The sequence below is a fragment of the Propithecus coquereli genome, unplaced genomic scaffold (genome assembly GCF_000956105.1).
Source record: "Propithecus coquereli isolate 6110/MARCELLA unplaced genomic scaffold, Pcoq_1.0 Scaffold57, whole genome shotgun sequence".
Classification (NCBI taxonomy): Eukaryota; Metazoa; Chordata; class Mammalia; order Primates; family Indriidae; genus Propithecus; species Propithecus coquereli.
Genome location: NW_012151618.1, coordinates 5,045,719 through 5,069,087, shown reverse-complemented (window position 1 = coordinate 5,069,087; position 23,369 = coordinate 5,045,719). Strand labels below are relative to the sequence as shown.

Below are 23,369 nucleotides of genomic sequence, written 5' to 3'. Positions count from 1 at the left end.
ATGAGTTTGATAATATATAATAAAATTTAAAAAATGCATTCAGAAGCCCCAGAAAATTGACTTCTAGATTTATAACTGAGAAATTCTTATATGTGTATACCAAAAAACATGTAAAAGGACATGTTTAAAGGCTGTCTTTTACATATACTTATTAAAGATTTACCAACTTGTTTGTTTGTGATAGGTAGATATAAGCTTCCTCTTCAGATAATCCCGTAGAGAAGTCAGTTACTGGTAGAATGGGATATATTGAGATCTATAGTTTATAAAATAATCACATTTTCAATTTCATATTAATTTCTCCGAAAACTCATTCTTAAGTAGTCCCAGTCTGTACAAAGTTTTCTTCATCTGGGGATTGAGTGTGTTTTTTAGTCATTTATTCATTCAACAGATTTTATTGAACACATTGCATGTGCCAGATGATAACACACATCGAGCAAAACAGGCAAAGCCTGCTCTCATGGAATTTAAATTCTAGTCAAGAAAGATAACTGGTAAACAAATAAATTAATAAAAATATAATACGACTGGTAGTATATGCAACAATGAAAAACAAAACAGGATAAGAGTAATAGAGAGTGATTGGGAGTTATTTTATATGGGGAAGTCAGGGAAGAATTGTCTGCCAAAGATAACATCTAGCAAAGTCATGAAGAAAGTGAAGGGGTAAGTTGTATGGGAGAAGAGTCTTAGAGATGAACATAAAAGGCAATGTAAGGCTCCAGGCTCAAAACTAGCCTGAGTTAAATACAACTCACATGGCAGTTAATGTGTTAAAAAATGAAATTCGAAACCTGAAACAGGTATAAAATTTTGATATTAATGATTGCAGTAACTAAAATGAGATTTACATACTGATTTTTACTTTGTAGATTAGCTATATAGCTGTATGCAAAGGCAAATAACCAGTTATTGTTTACATTTATTTGGTTCTAAAGTCTTTTGTGGAAGATAATTTGGTTTGTAACATCTTTTAAAGATTGTGTATAAACTTTCTGAACATTTTGCATAATTTATTTGCATTTGCACTTTAGTATGTGTTGTAACAAAATCTGAATGACAGTTAAATTATTTTATACTGGCTTCATTTGTGTTATATATTAACAATTCATTTGTATTCAATAGTTCAGTTAAATTGATGTGGCTTTATTTTATTTTTTATTTCTAAATATATTTTCCTCCCCTTCCAATTTCTTACCATATTAGTTAATCTTTATTATTACTTTTCTGTCTAGGGTTTCTTGTTACTGGGTGAGGGGGGCGGTGTGTGTATGTGTGTGTATAGAGTAGGGGGAAGAGAATCTATTTTATATCAAGTCTTTAGAACTACAAATTATATTACATCATTATGACTTTCAACTGCTAAGCACATCATTGTCCAGAGTGACAGGCAGATAGTAAAAATCATAATTTATTGCAAACTCTCAGATCTGTTTGTAAGTATTGTAATACGTCTTCACTTACATACTATTAAAAAATTGTTTTTTCAAAAATAATTGTGAAAGACATAGTTTTAGAATACAGTGCCTAATCTTAATAAGGAACTTATTTTTTTCATAGCAAGGAAGACTAATTACCATATATTTGTTTTAGAATATTTCAGATATTTAATAAACTTCATTTTACTAACCTGACTTTCTTTTTCTTGTAGCAAAACTGTACAATCTAAAGTGGACTGCATTTTGGTAAGTAAAATAACTAACCTTAAGGTTCTTTTGTAATCAGGCTATTACCACTGTATAAAATATACCATTCTTAAGTAAATATTGATTTTAAATATAACATAACTTTAGTGAATAAAATTTGACATTAATTACAACCCTTTGGGTGAATTGGTTGTAACCTATCTAGATACCTTTCTGTATGTCATCCATACTGAAATCATAATCTGAGGTAATTGCATATTTTTGAATCTTACTGGCCTTTACCGAAAGATAGCTTAAACAATTAAAGTGGATGTTTATTTTTCTGTTCTATTAACTCTATAAGAAATTGTTTAAAGAAAAGTTTTTAAGATGTTTAATGAGTTAGTTTTGTTGTGATAGCATATTTTTCATGTTTTAGTTGCTAGCCGATAGGGATTAAGCCACAATAATAGTTTAGGTTGTTCTTACAGAACTCTGTAAGAATTTGTTTAAAGAAAAGCTTTTAAGTTGCTTGATGTGTTAGTTTTTGTTATTATAATACCCTTTTCATGTTTGGGTTGCTAGCTTTTAGGACTTAAAGCCACAATAATAGTTTAAATTTAGATTATATTAGTGTGGTAGTTCCTTGGGTCTTTTCTTAAATGCTTGAGGGAAGAAGCATGCAGCTACTTCTTCTTGAAATACTACTTCTTTCTTGAAATATCTGCTGACAGGATAACCCCTAGACTCTAGAACATTCAATGGCTCTACACTGTTAGATTCCCCAAAGTGTCAGTGTAGTTAGTATTCTGTTCCTTTTTGTGATTTCAGAACTTTCTCTTATGCAAGTTTGGGTCTTCCTTATAAGCTGACCTATTTTGGGGGGGCTTTTTTGTTTTTGTTTGTTTCTTTTGTTTTTTGGTCTTTTTTAGTGTCTGGTGCTGAAATAGTATAATACCTGATTAACTTATTACATTTTTATTATTTTGTTAGCCCCTAGGTAGGTAAGTGAATAAATAGCAATAGTTAATAGGAGAAGAGGTAATTTAATCAATTCTCTTATACTACTCTAACCTGAATAACTGAAAGAGGACTTTGTGGGGGTGTTTTTCCTCTTCCTTTAACTTACTCTTTTTCTCTTCTTTTCCTTTCTCTCTTTCTCATAATAACCCTCTGAAATAGGTAATCTTGTTACCTTCCTTTTACAAATGAAGAAACCGATGTTCTTGCATTTACTTCGGAAAATAATTATTGAACATTTTCTGTCTGCCAATCTTACATATAAGGAATACAAAATAGAAAAGACGTATTCCCTGCCCTCAAGAAACTCAGTCTGTTATAGCAATATACAAGAGTGCTCTTAAAACTTAGGAAATTAGTGATTCGGCGTAGAGGGGGTAGGATTGCCCCGCAACCCCCAGAGCATTTACTCTCTCCTCTAACTCTCATGAGTCTCATTGTTTATGTGTCACTTGGTAATTATTGCACATTACCATGTATAGAGACCCTGTTCTCGGTACCAGAGTACAGTGGTAAACAAGACAGACACAGGTCCTATCTATCGAAGGCTCCCTGCTTTCTTTGCAGAACTTGAGATAACTTTGGAGGAATACTCATTTTTTTCTCTTAATTGAGAAAATAGAGGCAGAAGAAGACTGGTATAAATTACAAGATATGACATTTATAAAATAATAAGAATAAAAGGATTTTTAAAAATCTTTCAAGAGTTCAAAAGTGTTTATTTCAGTGTAAGTTTTAAGATATATATTACATATAATTTTACTCAATCATTTTTAATGCTGTTTTAGGCCCTGGACATACAGTAATGAACAAAGATCGTAAGATCCCTTATCCTTATGATTCTTTTATTTTTTCAGGTGTGGTGGATATTAAACAAGTAAACAAATAAATAAGCATTATAATTTCAGATAATGATAAATGCTATTACAAAATTTTAAAAAGGCAAAAGGAGGCAAGTGGTGGTGGATAGGGTAACCTTAGATGGGGTGATCAGGAAAAGCCTGTTTGAGGAGACGACATTTGAGAGGAAACCTAAGTAATAAGAAGCCAGCCTTGTGTGATGATCTGCCAGGAACATGTACTAGGCAGAGCAAACAGTAGGTACAAAAGTTCTGAAGCTGGATTGAGTTTGGGATATTTGAAGATTGCAAAGATTCTTCATTGTGCTGAAGAATACAGTATGCAAGATCTTATGGAGTGAAAGAAAGAATGATAGAAAAGTTCAAGTAGGGATTAGTTTATATATGGCATACATGGTGTGACAAGTAGTATCCTAAGTGCATGGAGAGCCAATTAAAGGGCTTTACGCAGAAAATAGTAAGATCTAATTTTTAAAAAATACCCTCACTGTTGTTAGAATAGACTATGCGGGCACAAGAGTGGAAGCAGGAAAACCAGTTAAGCTATTGCAGAAATCCCATAGAGAATTCAAGCTGTTTGCTCAGATGATGGCAGTAGAGTATGTGGGGGGAAAAAAGTAGATGGATTCAGGGCATATTTTGGATATAAAGATAGTAGGCCTTGCTTGCTGGTGGATTGAATGTGAAGGGAGAAACAAAGAGGAATCAAGGATAATTCCTTTCAACCTAAAATATTTATTCTAGTATTTCTTATATGACAGGTTTGTTTATAATGAATTCTGTCAGTCTATATTTATCTGTGACTATATTTTGCCTTCAGTTTTGAAAGATAGTTTTGCTGGGTATAGAATTCCTGGTTAATAGTTTTGTTTGTTTTTCATTCATTGCTTTGAGTATGTTATTCCATTGCCTTACAGACATGATTGTTTCTGATGTGTTTCAGCTATTAACCATATCGTTGTTTTCCTTCACTTAATGAGTTGTTTTTCTCTCATTGCTATCAAAATTCATTCTGTATTCATAGTGCGACTCATTTGTTCACTTCTCTTGCTCACTCTAGCTTTCAACCGTTTGACTTTACATGTGTAGGTGTGGATCAGTTTCGTGTTTATCCTACTTGGGGTTTGTTGAAGTCGCATATCTCTCACTTTTTCTCTTCAGATAATTCTTTCTGTCCCTTGGATTCTCTCCTCTTCTTCTAAACTCCTGTTACATATACATTGAAATGATGTTATTCTTCTAGTCTCTGAGGCTCTTTTCCTTTTTCTCTGATTATCTTTCTTTGTGTTTTAGTTTTGCTATCTTTATTAAGATTCCCTATTATCTGACTCATTGTCATCGTATTTTCCTTTGTGTGTTTAAACACAGGCAGCCTCATGCTGGCATCACTACTGTTCAAACCATGTGGGATAGGTCATGGGAGCAGCCAAAGGCAAGAATAACACAAACTCTCAAAGTTATTACCTGAAGTTCAATAGTTTTTGATGACTAAACATTTCTCAATGTGTTGTTTGCCTTTATACTGTTTCCGAGCCTTGAGAGTGTTCTTTTTGACCATTTTGTGTTATTTTCTAATTGTTTTGGTGACCACTTCACATTTTCCAGATATCTCAGCTTTCTTATGGAATCTTCTCATGAAAATTTTATTATATGTTTTCTTTTAGAAGTTTTGTAATTTTAGCTTTTTCTTTTAGATCTATGAACCACGTTGAGCTAAATTTGTATTTGGTTTAAGGTGAACTTCAAGGTTTATTTTTTACCACATGGATGGATATCCACTGGTTCCAGCACTGTTTATTGAAAATTCTACCCTTACCCAGTCACCTCCTCTATCAAAAATCATTATGTGGGAGTCTTTTTCTAGACCCTTTTTTCCTATCAGTTGCTATGTCTGTCCTTATGACATCATTACACTTTCTTATACTGTCACTTTATAGAAAGTCTTAACATTAGGTAGTGTAAATGGTTCAAATTGTTTTTAGCATTTCCATACAAATTTTAGAGTTACTTTGTCAATTTCTATTTAGAAAGCAAAAAACTTCTACTGGGATTTTGATTGGAGTACATTGAATTTGTAATCAATTTGGGGGCAGCTGACATATTACAAGCAAATCTTAATCCATTAGCTTGGTATATCTCCATATCAGTTGGTTCTTCTATAATTTCAGCAGTGTTTTGTAGTTTCCTGTGTATGAGTTTTATATGTATTTGTTAAAACTATTCAAAGTATTTAACATTTTTAAAGTTTAGATGCTATCATGAATAGTATTTAATAATTTTTGTTAATTCAGTGTTTTATTGCTATTGACTTTACAGCCTTCAGACTTGCTAAATTCACATATTAAATCTAGTAGCTTTTACACAGAGTCCTTAGGATTTTCTGCCTACTCAATCATATTATCTATGAATAAAGAAAATTTTGATTCTTAAAATTTATATGTCAGTTTCTTTTTCTCAAATCATTTCACTGATAGGACCTCCAGGACGTAGTTAAATAGAAATGGTGAGATAACAATTGCCTTGTTATCAGTCTTAAGGGAAAAAACAGTCATTCATGCACCATATAATATGATGCTAACTTTAGCTTTTTCATGGATGTTCTTTATCATGTTGAACATCTTTCCTCTTGTCCCTATTTTGCTAAGAATTTTTTTCATCATAATTACATGTTGGTTTTTATCAAATGATTTTCCTGCACTTATTGATAGTTTATATTTCTGTATTATCACATTCCCTGATCTTTTCCACTGAAGTATCTAATCTGCTATAAATCCCACCCAATAAGTTTTCTGTTTTAGATATTATATTTTTTCAGTTCTAGAAATTCTACTTTTTGTAGAAGTTCTTTTTTACATCCTTCATTTTGTTTTTCATTATGTTCCTGTCTCCCTTTAAGCCCTTGGGCATATTTGTAATACCTGTTTTAAAGTCCTTGTTTGCTAATTATGTTATTGCTATCATTTCTGAGTCTGTTTTATTTACTGATTTTTGTTGCAAATATGCATGATTTTTCTCCTTCCTTGCATATCTTTTTTTATTTTTATTTTTTATTTAAATAGGTTTAGGGAGTACAAGTGATTTTTCGTTGTGTGGCTGAATTGCATAGTGGAGAAGTCTAGGCTTTTACTATACCCTTAACCTGAGTAGGGTACATTGTACCCAACTGGTAGTTTTTTATCCTGCACCACCCTCCTTCTGAGTCTCCAGTGCCCCTTAAGCCACTCTATATGACCATGAATACCATTGCTTAGCTCCCACTTATAAGTGAGAACATGTGGTATTTGGTTTTTTGTTCCTGAGTTACTTCACTTAAAATAATGGACTCTAGTTCCATTCAAGTTACTGAGTTGCTGCAAGACTTTATTTCATTCTTTTTGATGGTTGATCAGTTTCCATTGTGTGTGTGTGTACGTATATATACATATATATGTATACATATATACACACACATATACATATATATATATACACACACACACACACACACACACACCACATTTTCTTTATCTACTCATCAGTTGGTGGGTACTTAGATTGGTTCTGTATCTTTGCAGTTGAGAATTATGCTGCAGTAAACTTACAGGTGTAGGTGTCATTTTATAAAATAACTTCTTTTCCTCTAGAGTAGATCCCCAGTAGTGGGATTGCCAGATCAAATGGTGGATCTGCTTTTAGTTTTATGAGAAATATCCATACTGTTTTCCATAGAGGTTGTACTTATTTACATTCCCACCAACAATGTATAAGCATTCCCTTTTCACTGTATCTGCACTAGCATCTGTTGTTTTTTGACTTTTTGATAATGCCATTCTGACAGGAGTAAGGTAGTATCTCATTGTGGTTTTAATTTGCATTTCCCTGATGATGAGTAATGTTGAGCCTTTTTTCATGTCTGTTGGCCAGTTGTTTCTCTCTTTTTTTTTGAAAAATGTCTCTTCATGTCTTTTGCCCACTCTTTGGTGGAGTTATTTGTTTTTTTTCTTGCTGATTTGTTTGAGTTCCTTATATTAGGCCTTGTCAGATGTACAGCTTGCAAATATTTTCTCCCCTTCCATAGGTTGTCTGTTTATTCTGTTGGTTTTATCTTTTGCTGTACAGAAGCTTTTAGTTTAAGTCCCACTTATTTATTTTGGTTTTTCTTGTATTTGGGCTTTTGGATTCTTAGTCATAACTTCTTTACCTAGGCCATTGTCAAAGATAGTTTTTCCTAGGTTTTCTTCTAGTATTTTTATGGTTTTAGGTCTTACATTTAAGTCTTTAATCCATCTTGAGTTAATTTTTGTATATGGTAAGAGAAAGGGATTCACTTTCATTCTTCTGCATGAGACTATCCAATTTATTTTCCCAGCACCATTTATTGAATAGGACGTCCTTTATCCAGGGTGTTTTTGTCTGCTTTGTCAAAGATTAGTTGGTTGTAGGTATTGGTCTTTATTTCTGGATTTTCTGTTCTGTTCCATTGGTCTGTGTGTACTTTTATACCAGTACCATGCTGTTTTGGTTACTATTGCTTTGTAGTATAATTTGAAGTCAAGTAATGTGGTGCCTGCATATTTGTTCTTTTTGCTTGGGATTGCTTTGGCTATTTGTACTCTTTTTGGTTCCATGTGAATTTAGGATTGTTTTTTCTAATTCTGTGAAAAATGACATTGGTATTTTGATAGGAATTGCATTGAATCTACAGATTACTTTGGGCAGTATGGACATTTTAACAATATTGATTCTTCCAATCCATGAGTATGGAATGCTTTTCCATTTTTTGTGTCATCTACAATTTCTTTCATCAGTGTTTTGTAGTTCTCTTTGTAGAGGTCTTTTATCTCCTTGGTTAGTGTATTCCAAGATTTTTTGTTTTTTCTTTTTCTTTTGTTTTCTTTTTTTCTTTTTTTTTTTTTTGCAGCTATTATAAATGGGACTGAGTCCTTGATTTGATTCTCAGCTTGGTTGTTACTAGTATATAGAAATGCTACTGATTTGTGTACATTGATTTTGTAAGCTGAGACTTTACTGAACTAATTTATCAATTCAAGGAGTCTTTAGGGTTTTCTAGGTATAAGATCAGATCGTCAGCAAACAAGGATAGTTTGACTTTCTCTTTTCCAGTTTGGATGCCCTTTGTTTCTTTCTCTTCCCTGATCTAATAATTTTTAATTTAGTGCTGGACATTGATTTTTGTGGTTTTTGTTTTGTTTTTGAGCATCTGAATTTTGTTCTTTTCCTTTAAAGTGTAGTGAAGTTCGTTTTCGCAGGCAACTGTGTTATTTATAGATTGTTTTGATCCTTTTGAAGAGTGTGTTTAATCTTTCTTAGGGCAGGTCTAGAATGATATCTACTCTAGAGCTAGTTTAGCTTTTATACTGAAATATTACCCTTATGGTGTCTGCATTCCTCAGGTATTCACTGAGATCTCTCAGTTCTTTCTGGTTAGAACTGAAACGTGTCAGCCACTTAAAGATCCCTGCTAGTTCTTTGACCAGCTTCATGGAATTTTCCTCTATACATATACAGTTTAGTATTCAGCAATAGATTCTAAATCTACATAGGAATTTGCATTGATTTTGAAGTTCTTTCTTTGTCATCCTTCCACACAGTACTTTGCCTAAAACATTAACCACTGTCTAAAGCTCAGCAGTTCTGCCTTGCTCTGCTTGGGTTGCTCCTCTCTACACCACAGTCCAGAAGTTGCCTTCAGATAGGATCATCTCATTTGTTTCTTTCAGGTCTAATAGTTTGTGCTCTTTGTTCATGTTGTGAGTTGGTAAAGTTGGGAGAGTTGCTCCGGTATCAGGTACTCCAACATGGGCACATGCAGAAGTGGCTATTTTAAGGGTTCAGTATAGGCCCCTTCATACCTCCTTTGTTTCTTAGTGTTTTACTTCCCACTATTCTCCACTAAATCCATTTCAAACTTCTTTAGCTCAAGCTTCTACACTCACCTCTTCTTTTCTCACTGTCAGCAAATAATCTCGCCTTCTACTTCTCTGAGAAAATAGGAAGTTACAGTGTCAGTACTCCAATACCATTTCTTGTCCCCAACTCAGTAGTTGCTCAGTTCTGTACTGATTCTTGTCTTCCTTCCCTTGTTTGTCTCCCAACAGAAGAAATGTTCTTCTGCCTGTTTGAAGGCTGATGCCTCCCTGCCTAGGCTTTGGATCCCATTCCTTCCTACCTCAGAATTCATGTCATGATTTATTCACGTTGTCCTGTTTCTTTATGCTCTCATTTTCTACTGGCTTTTTCCCATGAATAGTTAAATGGTTAATTTTTCCCCCATAATAATAAAAGAATCCTTCCTGAAACCCACAACTCTTTTCTAGCTACCACCCTTTTCTTTCTTCTTTACTTAGAAAGAAGAAAGTCAAAATTTAGTCAAAGTGTGATTGAACTCGGTCTCATGACTCACTTTTCATTCAGTTTTTACCCCAGTAACAAAAGTTTTATTCTAATACCACTTTTCTGAAACTTATTTTTATCAAGGATATAATGACCTTTTGTTGCTAAATAAAACAGATAATCTCAGCCCCAACTGACAGTCCTTTTCAGTTGACTTTATTGACCATCCCCTTACATAGACCACCCTGCTCCCCCCAGTTTGGTACATTCTTATTTTTTCAATTTCTTAGATGCCGCACTATTCTGGTTTTTATGTTAAATCTCAGACTGTTCCTTCTCAATTTCCTTCAAGGGCTTCTGTTCTTCTGCATTTTATTCATATTTGTCTATGGTGATCTCATCTACTTTGGTGATTTTAATTAATCTCAACATACTGATGACTCCTAATTATATGTTCACAGCCTAAGCTCCAGGCCCATATCCAACTATGTGTCAGTTGATCAATTTTACCTAGATGTCCCTTAGGTACTTCAAACTCAACTTTTTCAGAGCCAAATTCATGCATCATACCTCAAATTCTATACCTATCTGTATTCATTTCCTATTGCTGTTATAACAAATTAACGTAAGTTTAGTGGCTATATAAAACAATACAAAGTTAATATTTTGGAGTTCTGTAGATGAGCAATCTGACATGGGTCTCACTGGGATAAAACTATGGTGTCAGCAGTGCTATGTTGGTTGTTTTGTTTTGTTTATTGGAGATTCTAGGGAAGAATTTTTCCTTACCTTTTCTAGCTTCTATTAGCTACATCTTCAAAACCAGCAATGGCTGCTTGAATCATTCTTGTATCGCATCACTCTGACATGGCTCCTTTTTATAGACAAATCTCCCTCTTGTCAGGACACCTGAGTTTACATTGGGCCTACCCAGATAACCCAAGATGATTCCCCTATGTGAAAGTTTTAATTTAATCACATCTGCAAAGCCCTGTCTGCGATGTAAATTTTCAGGGATTCAAGGATTAAGACATGAACATTTGAGAGTCCATTATTCTATCTACCATATTGTCTTAGTGAATGGTACTAATACATCTAACTTAAAAACCTAGAAGTCAGTCTTGACAATTCTTCGGCCTGCCTTGCAACTAGTCAGTCACCAGATCCTATCAATTCTAACTCCTTGGTTGCTCTATTTTTGTCCATCCCTACAGGTACTGCCTTATTCCAGATCATTGTACTATAACTGTCTGCTTCTAATTTTTCCACATTCATTTTATTCTCTACACTATCATCACAATCATCTTTATAAAATTCCATTTGGTTCATATCCTTGCTTAAAACCTTTCGTCGGCTCCCCATTGCTCTACCTTATGGTATAGAAGACCCCTCATACTCAGGCCTTACCTTTTTTGTCTAACCTCATCTTTTTCTCCACTCCCTCCACAGCCTATCAACAAGCTATAATAAAAAGTGATGGGGTAGAAGAGATTATTTACTCTCTCAATCCATAATAGCATTGGCCACAGATCTTTCTGTGATGGTAGAAGTGTTTTACATGTGCACTATTCAGTGTGGTAGTCACTGGCCACATGTGGCTATTGAGTACTTGAAATGTGGTTAGTGTGACTGAGCAACGGGACTTTTAATTTTATTTAATTTTAATTAATTTAAAGATGGCCTGGAGCAGCGGCTCATGCCTGTAATCCTAACACTTTTCAAGGCAGAGGCAAGAGGATCACTTGAGGCCAGGAGTTCAAGACTAGCCTGGCAACATAGCAAGACCCTCTCTCTATAAAAGATAAAAATAAAACATTAGCCAGGCATGGTGGTGTGCACCTGTAGTCCCAGCTACTTGGAAGGCTGAGGCAGGAGGATTACTTAAGCCCAGGAGTTCAAGGCTGCAGTGAGCTGTGATCGGACTGCTGCACTGTAGCCTGAGCGATGGAGTGAGACCCTGTCTCCAAAAAAAAAATAAAAATAAAAATAGCCACATGGTGGCAGTGGCAACTATTTTGGACAGTACAGATCTAGAACAGTGGTTCTCAACCTGGGAGCATTTGACAATATCTGGAAACATTTTTGGTTTTCACACTTGGGAAGTGCTGCTGGCATCAAGTGGGTAGAGGTCAGGGATACTGTTTAAACATTTTACAAAATTTTACATTTTACTTATCAGCCTAAAATATGAGAGTTCTGAGGTTGAGAAATGCTGGTCTAGACTGTCCCCTCATTTTTTGCTATACTTGCTTATATTTTCCAGATATCACCCACTCTGGAAAGCCTTCTGTGATTTCTCAGGTCTGAGTTTGACATATCTTCTGTCTTGTGTGCTTACCTTTATTTGTATGATGTAGTCACCTCTGTGATAATTATAATTAGCATTTTTAAGAAGTATTTTTGTTGATGCATAATAGTTAGACATAGTTTTGGGGTACATGCCATAATTTAATACATTCATATAATTTGTAAAGATCAAATCAGTGTACTTGGGATATCCATTACCTTAAATGTTTGTCTTTATGTATAATTAGCATTTTTATTTGTTGTTGACTTCTTGAGTGTAGGAACATGTTCATTAGAATATACCCAGGGGTGCATGAAAATGATCAATAAATATTTGTTGAGTGTGTGAATGTGTATAAACTAATGAATCAATTATTAAACTTATTGCAATTTAAAATATAAAGAAATGTTGCCACCTTCAATTTATACCTTTTAGAAAACATACACTTACTAAAATATTTGGAAATATTTTTTGGAATTAGTCATAGTTTGCCAATAAGAAAAGAAAACTTGTCTTATTCCTTTAAGGGAAAAGAACTTTTTTTCTATCATTCTCCCCTTTCGTACTCTCCCATTAAAAGATAACCACCTCCACTCATCCCCAGAGTGCTAATGGGGAATTAAAACTTTATTGCATAGATACAGAAAAGATTTAAGCAGGTAAAATGGGACAAATAGACCAGAAACTAATGGAAGCTGATTAGCAATATAGCAGAGTGGCTCAGAGCTGAAGCTATAGAATGAAACAGAACTGAGTTTGAATCCTTGTCCTGTCATTATTGCCATTATTTTCTAACTTCCCACAATTTTAACCTAACTTAGCTCTGTAAAAAGAGGATAATAATTGTACGTACCCCATGGAGTTGTTACGGATATAATTGAGATAATTAGTGTAAATATAGTGCTTGACACATAGTAAGCACACATGGCAGCTTCAGTTGAAGATGATGTATGTATAAATTCATAATGTGGATATAATTCTTTCCATAAATGTTTGTTTCTGGAAGTCTAAACATTAGTCAAGGATTACATTTTGTGTTCATCATCACAGAATTTGCTATTTAAGAATGAATGCTCACCATATGGAATCACTGAGGGCAGAATATTGAATTTCTCAAACATGGGGAGTATAAGATGGAGAAGGTTGGAAATTACCTGGCTAAAGCCATCCAAGAAGCTAGAAGGTGCATGTTGTAGAACAGATGCCAGTATGAACACTCCATGCTCCCTTCCCCTCCAGGCCTTTGTAGATGCTGTTTCCTCTGCCTGCTGTGCCCTTCTCAGGTTTCTGCACTTGGATAAGTCCTACTGCTTTTGGAGTCAGCCTAGAAGTTACCTTTTTCAGAAACCTTTGTTTACGTACTGGAAATACATTCAGCTGCAGATCACAGAAAATCCCATCTATTGGTGGCTTAAAGAAGTAACAGTTTATGTCACCAAATAAGAAGTCCAAAGTTAGGCATTCAAGGGTGGTACAGTAACTCAGCAGTGCCACCGGAGTCCTAGCTTCTTGTTCATTTTCTCTGTCATCTTTTGTTCTGTTGCGGCATTAATGGCCTGCTGTACCACCATGCCTTTAGTCCAAATGCTAAGGTAGGGAGGAAGGGCAAAAGGGCTTTCTTCTAGGGAAGCTGTCTTTTTATTCAGGACACCTATTTACATTCAGGAAACCCACTTCAGGAACTTCAATCTCCAGAGTAATGTCACTTGGCTACACCTAGCTGCAAAGGAAACTAGGACAGAGAGTATTTTGTTTTCTAGCCTCTGTACCAGAGGAAGACAAAGAAGAAGGTAGTTGGTGATATATGTATCACGAGTCCAACCTATTAGCCATACTATCTTATGTTAAGGGTCCCTGGTTTTATACACCTACATATACCCCTTTCAAAGCTATTACTGTATAGTATGCTAATCACCGACTTAATTTGTTTTCTTCTCCAAAAACAAGCTTTTGGAAGTAAGGGCTGGGTCTTATGTCTTTGTGTTCCCAGTGCTTAGCACAGAGTCTACATGGAAGACACTCAGTAAATATTTGCTGGATGATTATTCATAAACAGTAATCATCAAAAAGTATGTATAATATTGAACATACTATCCCCTAGGTAAAGAGCGTCTCTGTATTTATTGTTGTTGTTGATGTTTATTCAGTACTTACCATGTGCCAGACTTTACATGTTTTATCATTCAGTCCTCGTAATTTGCCTATGATGTTAATATGTATGATCCTCATTTTATAGATGAAGAAACGGACTCAGACAAGTTATAACTTGCCTAAGATCTTAAAACTTACTTACGGATAGAATTAGGCTTTTACTACAGATAGTTTGACTCCAGAGCCTAGACTTTTAAAAACTATGATATGTACTATATCGTTCTTTACCAATTTTCTCAAATATAAGCTTATATGTGAAATTTTTGAAATTCTACTTTTTATTATCAAGAAATGTTCCTGAAAGTAATGTTCCAAATGGAAAATAAATCTGAAATGAAAAATCGAAAGCTTGCCTCATTATCTTACTGAATTTTAGTAATCAATAATTCTAAATGCAGTCTCTTTTTTACAAGCAGGTTGTTTGATGTCATTTTCAAAACTCATAATATGCTCACTAAAACAACGAAAATGATGTTAGTTATTTAAATCAATTACAATCGTGAAGACAATATGAAATATACTAGAAGAAATATAAAGTTGTATCTATGCTACTTTTAAAGCTATGAAAAAATTTTTCCTGCTTATTAGTTAAGGCAAATGAAAATATTTGTACTAGCATAATTGCGAATACATTTTTGCTGATGTTTTAATGCTTTTGCAGTTAAAACATAGTTGATTTTTACTTTAATAATAACCAGCATATCTTAAACTAAATTTCTTATCTGAATTGTAACACTTTTAGATTTATGCCATTATAAACTTTTAAAGTTCATCCAATTATATTTCTCATAATCAATTTAGTAGTCAAGGTAAAATGTTAGCCTTGATATATCCAACACCATAGCATTAACTAGACCCAGCAAAAGTTTGGGAGTTTTTCAGTCCATATCATTTAACCCCCTTGTCTTAGTTCAGTTAAATTAGATTACCTGACAGCCATAGCTGAACCTAAAATTTAAGAGAAATAATCCTTAATATTTGGTACAAAAGGCCTAGTCTGGTGAGACTCAGCCAAAGAGGATGGGAAATAATAGTCCGGTGTTTCCCAAAATATGATCGTTGGAATAGTAATTTGACAGGATGTAAATATGTTATGCAAAAAAAAGGTTCCATTGCTGAGTGCGGTGGCATGTGCCTATAGTACCAGCTACTCAGGAAACTGAGGCAGGAGGATAGCTTGAGCCCAGGAATGCAAGGCAGTAGTGTGCTATGATCATATCTGTGAATAGCCAGTATACTCCAGCCTGGGCAACATGGTAAGACCCCCGTCTCTTTAAAAAAAAAAGTGGCATAGTCAAATATGTTTATGAACTATGGATTAAATGGTGTCTTAAAAGCCATATAAGCTGCTGCATATAAATCTTAAGTATTCGGTGTGTTCTAAACTTTTTGCCCTCTGAATTCCTGTCCCCCCTTTTCCTTATAAAACTTCTCGTGAAACTGTTGTTCTGGAACACACTATTTGGGAAATAGTTGGTAGAGTCTATAGGACAGGTTTCTAGAATAGAAAGAGAAATTATTTACCACATATTATCATTCAGAACTACCAGGGTGTTGAGAACTGCCTGTTTATGTTACTGTCTTCTAGGTGTGTGTAGCACGAGGAAGCAGTCTCCCCACTTGTTCTAATATTCGGGTCCTCTAAATTGACTACTTCTTTGGAGTTATTAGAACAAACATAAGTTAAAAGGGCAATAGAGTTTGTTTCTCTTTAGCAAGGGCTAATGTAAAATAAACTCACCTGGTCCAAGACTGAACATGTCTAATGAATTCCTTGTCAGAGATAAGTCTACAGGCTTTCTGACTTAAATTAGCTCTACTGAGGTAGGGCTTAGTCCTGAGAGTTGACCAAAGGAGGACTTTCTAGGACTGTCATTTGGAAAGAGAAATTGAAAAATGATACAAGATTGCCAGAATGCCTGTTCCTTCTGGAGGGCTAAGGGAAGTGTTACTTCTTGAAACTAGGTGACAGATGCCATTGTTCAGATAATTGAGGCAGGTTCCCTCCAGGGGAAAACTCTTGGTGGAGTCTTCTTGCAAGGGAACACAGTAGAAAATTTGTGGTCAGTATGTATTAGGTTCTGAATACTGATTAAGTAATCCTTAAGAGACTCTGCTTTCTACCTCCCAACCTCGCTGGTGTAGTGTTTGTCCTTCCTAGGAAAACGAACAAAATCAACAGCTTAAGCTATGTTACCTAAAAACTTTCCTACTTTAGTTGGCATCAAAACCTATTATCAGATAAACTCTTAAGAGAACCAACTCTGGGCACACATGAGTTGTCCATTACAAAATCTAAAATCTAAAAAGAGAATCACAGCAAAGGCACTAACTATCCTATATGAAAAATCTAGTTTATCATAGTATAAGTTAGTTAGAAACAGGCAAAGGAAGGCAGTGCAAGCAGGCTGTCTATAGGAAGTCTCTTCCTTTATAATGATTATCTGTGTGAAAGTTCAGTGTACTTGGGTTCGCACCAGGGTCATACCTGGGACACTGCAGCAGAGAATATTTCCCTGGTATCATTTCATCTTGGCTTATGGCATCTTATTGGTATGGCTTGCTCCATATCTAAGTATTGTACATTCCAGAGATCCCAGATTTCAAAACATATGGTTGCTCAGATATGGACTGGATGGAAATAACACACAGGCCTGGTCCAGCAAATTAAGCATCCTGATGCACATAGTCCTAGAAGGAATCAGCCCCTAACCCTGTAAATAGACCAGAAGGGCTAAACTGGAAACCCACAGGCTGGATCTATGTCACAAATGTGTTTTATTTAGCCCACACGGTTTTAAAAATTTTCAGTTAGTTGCCATATGTCAAAATTGGGAGAGTTCACAGAAAAAAATTAGGTGTCTGGTTTCTCTTGAAAACTTAGGACACCGAGCCCTTATTTCCACATGAGAATTGTTAAACCTAACAAAGTGATTATCCCTTTGAAACATGACATACATTCTTCAGTCTTCTCAGTCCCCACCAAGCTTTGGCCTCTTCGGATTCTTCTTACCTGTGGTTTATTATACTCATCTGCATTACCTGCCTGGCATTTGAGTTTGCGACCTCTGTATTACATTCTTCTTGGGCAGGGTTCTTCCAAGAGCTATTCTTTACAGGGTTAGGGGAGCCATAATTATATATATGGGGACAGATAGTGGAAAGAAAACCTCTATTTTTGTCCTGTAGTTATATGGACTTCTTTACTGTTCCAATCCTTGCTGGGCATTAGAGCAGCCAGTCAATAGAAAGCAAAAATAAAATATAATGAAGAATAATGATAATTTGTTTGAGAGTCTGTATAGGTCAGCCACTGTGTAAAACATGTTGCCTCCTCACTTTCCAGTGAAACCTTTCCTGACCCCTCTATTTTAAATTGTATCTCCTCCCAACACTTTTTCTTCATAGCATTTATCATCATCATGTAACATGTTTTACTTTTAAATTTTATTTTTTGTCTGTCTCCCTGTTACTAAAATAGAAGGTAGTACATAGAGCATAGTAGGCACTTGATGTTGAATGAATGAATAAATTAATCTCATTTCATTTTTAAATTTTCCAAGTCTATCCTATGGTTAGTGTTTTAAATCAGAAGCCAATTCTCTTAATGTGCTTACTGCTAAAGTGATTGAATGGGAACTAAAAGCTATCAGGGATATTAAGATATAGGATATCTGCTTCCTGAGAACCAGACTAAGAGTAGGGCCTTTGAAGAGAGTTGACACACTCCCAGCAATAAATTGGAGTAGCTCACTCAAGTAGTAATTCTTAATAAGAGGCCTACCTGCTCTCCTGTGCCCTAGTGATATATATACTACATCATCAAGGGAGTTTGTATGAGGTGTCTGGAATTGAAAAGATTCTCTACCTCCCTTTCCCCCTTTACAGGAGAAAGCATACTTTCTCACCTCAAATTTTTGCTATGATGAATGCTAAATGATAACCAAAGTCAACTTACTGACCTACATTTGATTAAAACTAAAAATTTTGTTAGAAGTATCAAATTAAAATATATCAGAGGAATAAATAAATAAAATATATCATGTCTTAAAAAGGGCTTATGGTTAGAAGATAGAATTTATCTTGTGATAGGGCACTAGGGTTACTATTAGTAAAGACTTATCTCAGAATTTGACTTTTTCCTTCCATTCACTTGGTGGAGAAGAAGTAGGTAATTTTCAAAACGAAGAGTATGTCTGTGTAGAATTTACTTGAGTAGGAAAACTTTACAAAGGGGCCAGATTTTGTTTTGTTTTTGAGTATAACAAATAAGTATAAGGCCATGCCATTTGCAGGATTTTGAACCTTTTACTCTTTCCTTTTTTTACATTAAACATTTGAGTTATTTTATCCCCTTTTAGTATGGCAGGAAACATAGTTATTATGTTTTTGGGTTTTTTTCTCCTGTTATGGCCTCACATGGACTAAATTGCCACTGAGGCCCACATCATGAGTTCTGGTAACTTTTTTAATTATAAAGAATGCTCTAACCATTGTCAGTTAGCTTCCAAATTTATTTTATCGTCTCAAAGAAGAACAGAAAAAAGTATGATGGCATTCTCTCATCATAACCAGAAGAAACTCAGTTTTCATTAGTATCTTTATATTCAAAGAATGACAATACACAAAAGTGTGATCTGATAGAAAACAAATGAATTCTTATAGTATTCTAATTTTTCTTTGTATTTTAAGTCATTTCAAACTTATAGAAAAGTAAACTCTAGGGGAGAAAAGAAGGCAAGGTTACTAGGAACAGCCAGGGATTAAAGAACTAACTTTTCCTCTCTGTGGCCTACATCTTTGTTAAGGCTGTAGCTTTGTAATCTTGAATAATCAAATAGAAATCCAATTCTTTAGAAGCATATGGTAGCTGGGCTTTCAGGCACCATCCTTTCTTTCCATGCTGAAAAAACGTTTAAAACATAGTGACTAGGCCGGGCGCGGTGGCTCACGCCTGTAATCCTAGCTCTCTGGGAGGCTGAGGCGGGCGGATTGTTTGAGCTCAGGAGTTCGAAACCAGCCTGAGCAAGAGCGAGACCCCCGTCTCTACTAAAAATAGAAAGAAATTAATCGTACAACTAAACATGTATAGAAAAAATTAGCCGGGCATGGTGGCGCGTGCCTGTAGTCCCAGCTACTCGGGAGGCTGAGGCAGAAGGATTGCTTGAGCCCAGGAGTTTGAGGTTGCTGTGAGCTAGGCTGACGCCACGGCACTCACTCTAGCCCGGGCAACAAAGTGAGACTCTGTCTCAAAAAAAAAAAAAAAAAAAAAAACATAGTGACTAGAAAGATCTAAACCTTATCCTTCTTTAATGCCCCCACTCCTATCCCCAACAACTAGTAGAACCCTGGCATCTTTTCAAATAGTACACAGAAACATCGTAATAACCTTTGCCTCACCTGAGTGATCCAGAGATATGTTACATGATGATTCCATGATATGGTCACTTTTTGTAGAATTTAACTATAGAAAGAAGTGTTCTCCTTAAGATGGCTCCTATTTGAATCCTATTTCAAAGGGACTCAAATCTTTTGGCTGTGTACCCTTTGCCTATTTGAACCCTATTGTATGAATATTTTAACAATATGCCCCTGTCCTAGCATTTCATTTGGTCCTTAGTTACTTTGCCACTTACGTAGCTACAATACTTTCTACTATGTTATTCATTATATCAGTTTCAGAGATTCAGCTTCCTTTTTTACTATGAAGTCCTAAAAAATTCATTGTGGTTTGTGTTTCTTTTCTGGAATTATCCTTTGATTTATTACCATCAATTTATGAGCTCAATTTTTTAAAAATATTTAATAGGCAAATATAAGTAGCTAAGAAAATCAATATATTTTAGAGCACATTAATAAAAATAACCACCATCTGGATACAGTCAATGTCGCTGGTTAATCTCTTTTAACTTTTTCTTTCATAATTTGATCTATTCCTAATTTTGTGTGCAGCACCTTCCCAATATTATACAAGAAATCTGCTCAGAAATATCCTACATATCTATCTTGGAGTGTGAATTTGCCAGTGCTAACATTGCAGTCCCTCAGGGTTTCTTAATGTTGGAATTTCTCCAGGCTTGATTATAGTTCAGGCAAATTGAAAGGGATTTTTTGTTTGTTTGTTTGTTAGCTTGTTTTCAGATAGGTGTGGCTTCTGTAGGTTACCCAGCAGAATTAGGAAGAAAATAGAGTGAGGAACAAATTTTGAGTTTTGCTGAAGTTTGCTTGTCAGCCTTGCTTTACCTTTTTTTGGCTGTCCACTAGTAACTGATGTCTTTCAGATTGACTCAGATCACATTTCCTATCTTAGAGCAGAACATTCTGAACAGAAAATAAGGTCATTTTCATTTTATACCTAATTCAGTAGGTTTATAAATAGAAGGGCAGATCCTCACAATAAAAATTTACTCTCCTCATTTGATTTATATTTTCTAGAACTGAGAATGGAAAACAGTTTGCTCTTACATTATTTATAGTAGGTAGCCCTTAAAATCACATGCCCTCACCACCCCCTCCATAGTTCTCATAACAAGTTAGGAAACTGAAAATATCTTAAAATTAAGAATGCTAAGCAACAAGCATGGAAAACAGAGTCCTCATACCTTTATTTTTTTCTCTATCTTCCTATTCAATCCTATGGAACAACTGCTGGGGCCTGAAAAAATATAGTATCAGGTCTGTTGGTAGTTTCTGTAAATTAAAAAAGGCTATAGAGTAAGGTTTCTACTTTCTCCCTTTTGGTCCTGTCAGTGATGCTGGTGAAGAAAGTCTTAGTAACTGTGGTTCTGAATCAGTGTCACCTGAGGGGAAAAAAAATAGATTTTTTTTCTTTTTTTGTAGTTTACAAAATCAAGGGTAGGCAATTCTAAGCATAACTGTTGTATCAGTGTATTTATTCTCCCTTCATACATGGTAACTCAACTGAAGAAACAGTTAAACTGGATAACTTAGGTTTCTGGATTTGAAGCTGACTATTCTAAATACAAAGGTAAAGTAAAAGGTTTTTTAAAAAATCCTTTTACTGATGAAATCCAGTATGAAAAGTGAAGTTTAATAGACTAATTATGGACATGATACCCTAATTTGTCATCTTTCATCAGAACTCAGTCATTGTTACCTTGCCCATACTTTGAAAGGTGTTTATAAGCCTCAATGAGTTTCTGCTGATTCTGGAAATAATGATCCTTGGATGTAATTTCACCATCAAGAATTTGCATGAAACCTCCTCAATTAAGTTCTTATTGTTATGGTCTTTATAAGCATCAGCCTTTCCCCAGTTTTGTGACCTTGTTTAAAAAAAACAAACAAACCTTAATAACACTTGAGAGGGAAGACTATTATAACAGGAAATACATCACTACAGGTTTTGAACAAAAGAAATCACTCTTTATTAACATTTGAGAAATTGTGGCTTAAACCTGATGCTTGACTTTTTCAAGATGGTCCCTAAAAACAGGAGCAGATCTCTTTCCATTTAGACTACTTTTAAACTATATTCTATGCCAATAAATAATGAGAACATATTTTCTTACCATCCGCTTGAAGGTCTTTAAGATCTCTTAATAAGACATTCACAATTCTACCTGGTTCTCTGCAATCCATCTAGTATGTATTGACAGTTCAGAAACAGATGTCCTGAACAGACAAGCAGGAATACCAAAAAAAAATTAACTTATTTTGAAATGTAGAATATTGCTTCAAGTCTTCCTTCCTTCCTTTTTTCTTCTCTCCTTTCTTTTTTTCCATTCTTTCTTTCCTTCCTTTCCTTTTCTTTTTCTTTTTCATTTTTCTTTCTTTTTTTCTTTTTCTTTTTCTTTCAGAAGAGATGTTGCTCTGTCACCCAGGCTGGAGTGCAGTGGCACAATCATAGCTCACTGTAACCTTGAACTCCAGGTTGCAAGTGATCCTCCCCCACCTCAGCCACATGAGTAGCTAGAATGACAGGCATGCACCACCACGCCTGGCTAATTTTTAAATTTTTTGTAGAGACAGTATATCGCTAAGTTGCCAGGCTGGTCTCGAAATCCTGGCCTCAGGCAATCCTCCTGCCTCAGCTTCACAGAGTGCTAGGATTATAGGCATGAGCCACCACACTTGGCCTGCTTCAGATATTTCATTATAATAGAAGATAAATGGAAAGTTACATATTCTGTCCCAAGCCCAACCTGGGAAAAGCTATTATTTCTGAACTCTTCTGCTTAGATTCATTCATTCCTTTCTCTCTAGTAGCACAACTGTTGTCAGAAACATTTTCTAATTTCAATTGCATGTTAATGGCTCCGGAAGGAATAGTATTAATATTTTCCTTTTTCTACACTGACCCTGAGGAAAGTCATTGCTACTGGAACATTGTCTTCATTAACTTGACTAAGTCTGATGCTCACATATAAAATCTAGAAGCCTTACTCTCATGGTATACCTCTCGAGTTGGTAGAAGTCACCAGGCTAAATACTGCCTGAATTTCTTAAGATAAAGATACCTTACTCACTGCCATGTTCATTGCAGCATTATTCACGATAGCTAAGATATAAAAGTAACCTAGGTGTCCATCATCAGATAATGAAAATGTGTATATACACAATGAAATACTATTCAGTATTAAAAGGGGAAATCTTGTCGTTTGCAACAACATGGATGAACCTGGAGGATACTATGCTAAGTGAAATAAACCAGACATAGAAAGACAAATGCTGCATAATCTCACCAATATGTGGAATCTAGAAGGGTTGAACTCATAAAAGTAGAGAGTAGAATGATGGTTATCAGAGACTGGGGGAGGGAGGTGGATGGGAAAAGGGGAGATGATCAAAGGGTACAAAGTTTTCAGTTAGGAGGAATAAGCTTTAGTGATCTATTGTACATCATGGTGACTACAATAAATAATACATTGTATATTTCAAAATTGCTAAAAGAATACCTTTTAGATGTTTTCACCACAAAAAAATAAGTATGTGAGGTGATGGATTTATTAATTAGCCGACTTTAATCCTTCCACGTTGTAAACATATATCAAAATATCACATTGTACTCCATAAATATATACAATTATTATTTGTCAATTAACAATAAGGTTTTAAAAATTTTTTAAA

The 23,369-nt window shown here is 35.0% G+C and overlaps 1 protein-coding gene across 1 annotated transcript in view; it reads left to right on the top strand.

Annotated features, from left to right (window-relative positions):
- RFX7 (regulatory factor X, 7) overlaps window positions 1-23,369 on the top strand; it is a 154,789-nt gene that overhangs the window by 66,524 nt on the left and 64,896 nt on the right. Inside the window, exon 2 of the mRNA XM_012658101.1 lies at window positions 1,655-1,688. Coding sequence (XP_012513555.1) covers window positions 1,655-1,688 — 34 coding nt within the window. The remainder of the gene's footprint in view (window positions 1-1,654; window positions 1,689-23,369) is intronic.